Source organism: Formica exsecta, unplaced genomic scaffold (assembly GCF_003651465.1).
Source record: "Formica exsecta isolate Colony F162 unplaced genomic scaffold, ASM365146v1 scaffold115, whole genome shotgun sequence".
NCBI lineage: Eukaryota > Metazoa > Arthropoda > Insecta > Hymenoptera > Formicidae > Formica > Formica exsecta.
The window spans coordinates 1,813,940-1,821,248 of record NW_021848490.1 but is presented as its reverse complement, the minus strand read 5'-3'; the positions used below and the strand labels follow the sequence as shown (position 1 = coordinate 1,821,248).

Below are 7,309 nucleotides of genomic sequence, written 5' to 3'. Positions count from 1 at the left end.
GTTTATATCTCAATATATAGTTGCAAACTTTTCGGTAATTGTACTTTTGCGATTGTGCTTTATCATATTTTACATTATACTTTAAATATTGAAAACTTTCAACTATTAATTTATTATTAATCTATTTTTTATATATTGTTAAATGGTGTCCTTTGATTACTCTTTCAATTCTTTGTCATTATTGTCAATTCTAGAAATGAGACTTTCCCAGTTAAAGTCTTCTTCGCCATTATGTAAACTTATCACATTCTTCTCATCAATGACATCAAACAGATTTTTAAATGGCGTATATCTCATCAAAGTGATTTTATCAGTGATTATAATCAGCTTATGTCTCGCGCGAGTGATAGCTACCGTCAAACGTCGCTGGTCATCCAATATCTCGAATTCTTTCTTCGTGTCGTATTCCATGCTCTTTGTACATGAATACAATATAACATCTTTATCGCGTCCCTGATACTGATCCACAGTGTTCACTTCCACTTCCCTGTCTATAATCTTTTTCAGTAAATTTATTTGAGCGTTATAAGGTGCAATGACTCCTATATTTCTACTGCTCACACCTGCTTTAGTAAGCACTTGAACGAGGCGCAGGATAATAGCTGCTTCCCAGACATTTGAACATACCTGGGCATTTCTGTTGCCAGATTCTACCTTCAAGTTGTAAGTGCTACCAGTATCGAGCACCACCACTGAGTCATCTAAATTTCTGGAAAGTGTGCTTCTTATCCACTTTTCACAAGACGAAAGATATTGCTCCATGTTGACGCCGGTTAAAGTCGCATTTTCCACCTGTTTGTTGCCCGATATCAACTGGCCACGGTATGTCGCGTCGTTGGCCAATCTCATGATTCTCCCGTTCATTCTATACTGTTTCGACAGATTAACGGTATTGTTGTCGCTATCGAGCCTGATGAATAGGGACTCGTCCCCGCCAAGCCTCGCGGCCGTTTTGTTCCTGACAACAGGCGGCAGCTGATCCGGATCCCCGACGAGGATAAACTTGCGTGTGCTATACAATGGACGCAGCACCGTGGGCTGCATGATCTGCGCGCTCTCGTCCACCACGCATACGTCGAAAGTGCGTCTCCTAAGAAGAGCGTGATACGCGCCATAACAGGTCACGCCAATGATCTGTTTGCTATTGTAAAGTATCTCTAAATTCTCCGGCGAGTCACAACTCGCCAATGCGTATTCCTCGCTCTTGCATGTCAATAACGGATGTATCTGCTTCGTCGAGCCCAGACGCAGAAAATCAATGTTACGTTCCAGCAACTTTAACAGGACGTTATCCACCGCGCTGTGCGTATGCGCGGTGATCAAAACGCTGGATCCCAATGCTTGCAGCAGCTCTATCAATGCTACCAGTGTTTGTGTCTTCCCTGTGCCCGGCATGCCCTTTATCAGAACGTATTCGTTGGCGGCTAATGCCTTCAGCACAGCCCTCTGTTGATTCTCGTTAAGGTCGCTTATTATTTTGACGCTAGCTGATACGACTGAGCGAGGCAACTTCTCTGCAAACGTGGCCGGTGTCCTGTCGATGATGATGCGCCGAAGTCTGACGCTGGTCTCGTCATTGCTCAACAGACCAGCTACATTCGCATAATTGAAAGTGGATAAACCCATGGAAGAGTATTTATCGATATGGAACGTAGAATGAGCGTTTTGTCGCGTAACATCCTTATCTAATAAGACTGCGACAGTATCATGCGAAACATGCATTATATATCCGGCAGCTATATTAATTCGTGCGTCCGTACTGATGATAATATAATCATTCTCGGTAAATGCGCTGTTGAATGTGCCATTCTCGATGGTCTCACCCTTGATATTAACACGTGCAAACTTATGCCGATATCTATCTTGCTCCACCACCACTTTGCCTACAACCTTCAAGTTACAGATGCATGTTCCTCTCGCCTCTCTCTTTTCCGGATTCATCGTCCATATGTTGCTTAAATTGTTGTTATTATTCTCGTAAGTTTCCTCCAGTTGCAGTAATGCGATCCACTTCATAACATAATTCAAGTGACTAGATTCAAAATCTTCCAGAAGTTTCTTCATCGGCGCCGTTAGGGAATGCGATGGCGACAAATTAGTATTTAGGTCCCTCGTCAAATACGCGCAACATAGAGTTTGATAGGGACATCTGCTGCATGCACTATGGTTTATAGGCTCTGGCAATTCCATCGCCTTTAAATCCGATTCCGAACTTATGCTATGAAAGTCTTCAGACTTTTTGGAGAAATAATGCACCAAGGTATTCCGCAGCAATATCAAATCTCTTTTCTCGTGATGACTGCTTTTAATTTCCTGCATCGCGTTTTCTTTCAAATACAATAGAAGACCAGTATCGATATTCTGATCTCTGAAGCCCATCATCATGAGATAGAGAATAACTTGGCCCTTATGCTCAGGCGAGTAAGAAGCTTTTCCGGTTTTCACTTCCAAAGGCATGATTTTTCTTTTCGAATTAATATTCACCTCCGCCGTCACGTCTATTCTTCCCTTTATACCTAATTTCGGTATGTAAATGTTCTCCTCGATGTCTTGTATATTACAAATATTCCCCTGAAAGTTATTCTTTAAGTCGCTTATACGTTGTTGCTTGTTGCCCTTGATATAATGCTGAATAAACTCGAAAATTCTCGGCGCGTACTCCATCATGCGTTTCCGACAATCTGCGAGCGACAGTTCCGACGTGTAGAGATAGTCTATCGTGCTTTTCGATTGTAACATATCGTCAAGCAACTTGATCACGTCGGACAGCGCGTAGATATTTTCCCATAGAGCTTTTTGTAGCCACTGATGAACTAAAGATCCTATGGTCATTACAGAATAATCAGCATTCAAACTTGGCAACGACTCTATCTTTCTAAACTTATCGGTCAATATTGCTCGTCTATTGCAAAATAAACCACTCGTTATTGTTGTGCCTGATATTAATATATCAGGCTGCGTGATGAGAAAACCATTATTATTATCAATAATCCATTGCTGCAAATCTTTTTTAGCCTGTATCGTGACAATATCATCAATTTTCACTTGCACATCTTTCCAAAATCCTGAACATGCAACAGTATCGGTATTTTCAGATTCTATGTGCTGTAGTGTTAGAATGGTAATTCTCGGTTCATGTTTGATATCAATTATTTTACATCTTTGCAAAGTAGTGAGATTAATCTGTACATGACATTGCTGATCAAAGAAACTATCATCAAATTCATCTCCATCTATCATAGAGAAGTACTGAAAAGATTCCATTTTCTTTAAATTAATTTCTTTACAGGTAGACATTTCGGCCAATAAAGGCGACTTTAAAGTAGTAGTATTTAGATCTTGTGACTCTTTAAGAATATAATCATTATTATCCATGACTTTTGAAGTATTTGTATTTCTAGCATTTACAGAATTCTGCGATGTATTTATCTTCATTTTGGTTTTCACTATACTTACTTTTTTATTAACTTTTTCAAACGGTACATTATCACAAACTACTTCATTCTCTAAAAAATTATCATATGTGTCTTCTAAATCTTTTGTTACAGATAATAATACTGAATCTTCATGCGATGTAATGTTGTCCGTCTTTACAACACAATGTTCCTTCAATATATTGTTACTTGCATTACATGTTTTCTTAATACTTATACATGATCCTTCATCAAATGAGTCACCTTTTTCTTTTCTTTTCTGTGCAATTGAGACTTGAGATGAGTTTGAATTTGATACAATCTCATTGTTGCTTATGTCAAGCTTTGGAATTTTTGTAAAAAATGATGATATTTTTGTCTGAGATTTTTCAACATTATTATAAGCAGGTATCTGTAAAAGAAGATAAATTTTAGTAATATTTTATGATAAACTTTTTAATGCATTTTTCATATGAAATGTGCTGATATATCTAAATTCTTTACTGTCAAAATTACTAAATCTATACTAGAATTTAAATGTAAAAATAAACTATTATCTTATAATCTATTATATTAATCTATTTATCATACAAAAAACGATATAACATTAATGATCGCTATAATAACAATATAGACATGTAGTATAACAAACATTTATAAATATTAATTACCTTTCTCTGTGACAATTGACGTTTCTTCATGTTTACATGCAATATGTATATTTAAAGTAATTTTATATTGCATTACATATCATATATGATTAATCCTGTCTCAAACTAAAAATTATGATAGAATTATCATTCCCGCGCAAATATCTCGTTCGAGTGTCGCCATTTTAATAAACACAGGTAATATAAGAAAATAGATAACTAATTCCCGTATTTTGTTTTGGAATAGTGTTTTAAGCGCCACCTAGGCGAATATTCAATATGGCCGTTTTCTAATAGAGAGTGTTTATAAAGCCGGTATCAGACTATGCATTGAGATTGAAATTTGACCAATCAGGACAAGGAAATATTAGTTCCTTTTATCCTGATTGGTCAAATTTCAATCTTCAATACGTAGTCTGATACGGGCTTAATAATGCGCATAGAAGCATAGAAATTTGTTCCGTTTCTTTTCATGCGCACTTGTTATAGAGACATTATAATCAGAGACTGGCCACGAAAAGGCCACTTTTGATTGGTCCGCCATTTTTCGTCTATTTTCGCTGATTTTTAAATCTATTAATTACATTAATCTTAAAGTAAACCGGATAATTATTAATTAAATATGTAATCAAAATTTTTATTCTTAGATTTGTTAAAAATTATTTGATTTATGTTGTGCTTGATGTCATTTTAATCGCAAAAATCTCATTAATCCATTAAAATTATTTTCAAATCGATAAAATATAAGAATCTTTCTTAAAGCAAAAATCAAAGTGACAGATATCTAAATTATAAATTATCGTTTTGTTGCGATCCATACAAACAATAACTATTTTTCTATCAATACTTAAAGTAAAGATATTTTGTCTCATGCTTTATCGTACGACTTTTTGATTATTTCAATATAATTTGGATTGAGAACGCGCAATTAAACAATCGAACCACAGGATCAAATGATTAACATAACGATAAGCTCTGTGATATATTAATTGTTTATTAAATAATTGATCTATAATTTAAAATATTTGTATATAATTTAATATTCCGCTTGTATACATATACGTCATAGTACGCAAAATATTTTCGGCTGCGAATTATCAATAACATGGTATTCGGCCTTAGCGGCGTAAACATTAGCACGCTATTGTTTACGTGTTACGACTTACGGCTTTATTATTCGCACGGTGACACTCGAAACTCGAAGTAATATAGTAGTGCGAGACGCTCCGTCAAATTCCTTTTGTAAATGTGATTGCGACAAGTATCGGGAAATAATCTGATATAATTAATAATTAATTCTCTCTCTTTCTTTTATTCTCTAGATAACAATTATTTAACAATACTTAAAATTAAATATATTTTGTCCGATATTTTTTCGTTCGACTTTTCGATGATCTAAATACAATTCGGACTGAGAACGCACAATAAAACAATCTAATCGCAGATCCGAGTAATTAACATAACGATAAGCTCCGTGATATATTAATCGTTTATTAAATAATAGATCTATAATTTAAAATACTTGTATAATTTAATATTTCGCTTGTATATACGTTATAGCACGAAAAAATTTCGGCAGCAGAATATCAATAACATAATATTTGGCTTCGGCGGCGTAAACATTAGCGCGCTATTGTTAATGTGTTACGATTTATGGTCTTATCATTCGCACGGTGACACTCGAACAATAAGGTAGTAGAGCGCGAGATGCTCCGTCGAATTAGAAACGCGATCGTGACAAGTATCGGGAAATAATTTGATATGATAAATCATTAATTATCTTTTATATACATTAAATAATACGTAACTATATCGCGATGATAGATCTTGAAGCTCGTATTTTGCGTGACATGTTCATTTTATCAACTAATTATAAGAATCGAAGTGATAGTAATCAAAACCATAAATTACTATTTTATTGCGATCTTTATGAGCAATAATTAATTTTCTATCAATATTTAAAGTTAAAAATATTTCGTCCATTGCTTTATCGTTCGACTTTTCAACGATTAAAATATGATTTGTATTGAGAACACGCAATAAAATAATCGAATCGCAAAATCGACTAGTTAGCATAACGAAAGGCTCCGTGATACATATCACTCGTTTAATAAATAATTCGTTTATAATTTAAAATACTTGTATAATTTAATATTTCACGTATATATATATTATAGTATACGTAAAATATTTCGGCAATTCAGAATTATGAATAGAATGGGGAATTGGAATTCGGCCTTTGCGGCATATAACGCGCTATTGGCCGCGTTCAGCAGAGAAAGCGCTCAGTTATCGTCTTGTCAACACTCGACGTTGATTTGTTGGTTCTAAAAGTAAGAACCAATCACATTCGATTGCTACTAAGCGGTTTTCTCTGCTAAACGCGGCCATTGTTTACGTTTTTTTGTTTATTCGTTACGTATTGTTATTATTCGCATGGCAACTCTTGAATAGTATTATAATAGTGGGAGACGCTCCGTTAAATATTCCTTTCTTACTTATTATCATTCGCATAGCGACAATTGAATTATAATTTAAAATACTTGTATAATTTAATATTTCGCGTATATATATATTATAGTATACGTAAAATATTTCGGCAATTCAGAATTATGAATAGAATGGGGAATTGGAATTCGGCCTTTGCGGCATATAACGCGCTATTGTTTACGTTTTTTTTGTTTATTCGTTACGTATTGTTATTATTCGCATGGCAACTCTTGAATAGTATTATAATAGTGGGAGACGCTCCGTTAAATATTCCTTTCTTACTTATTATCATTCGCATAGCGACAATTGAAAAATAAAGTAGTGATAGGAAACGCTTCGTTTATTATTGAATTCTATTCCTAAATACGATCGTGATTACTATCGGAACATAATTCGATATGATAATTACAATTAACAATTAATTAACTTTTGATAAATGACACGAAACTGTACTGCGACGATCAATCTTAACGCGATCATTCATTTACAAGTAAAAATCGAAGCGACAGAATAAAAATTATAAATTTTGTTACGATTATTCTTTGATTATCGATCCTTACTTTAGCTTAATGCTCTGATTGTGAATTAAATATATTCCAATAATTCAAATTGTTCTAAAATGCAAGCATAAATTAATTATTAATTAAACGATTGCTATATAACGATTTTTTATTACTTTAATCTTTCGATTTACGATTCATATTATTGTGCGTATACTATATCTACATATAATATAACAACAGAGATAGAATTGCT

The 7,309-nt window shown here is 34.3% G+C and overlaps 1 protein-coding gene across 1 annotated transcript; it reads right to left on the bottom strand.

Moving 5' to 3' along the window:
• Window positions 1-42: 42 nt before the first annotated feature.
• On the bottom strand, window positions 43-4,266 carry LOC115237963 (DNA replication ATP-dependent helicase/nuclease DNA2-like). Its single transcript, XM_029811395.1, has 2 exons — window positions 4,085-4,266; window positions 43-3,825 (listed from the first exon to the last, which is right to left on the bottom strand). Exons 1-2 carry the CDS (start codon window positions 4,112-4,114, stop codon window positions 157-159), a joined length of 3,699 nt encoding a protein of 1,232 aa, XP_029667255.1. The 5' UTR covers window positions 4,115-4,266; the 3' UTR covers window positions 43-156.
• Between the last annotated feature and the right edge of the window lie 3,043 nt (window positions 4,267-7,309).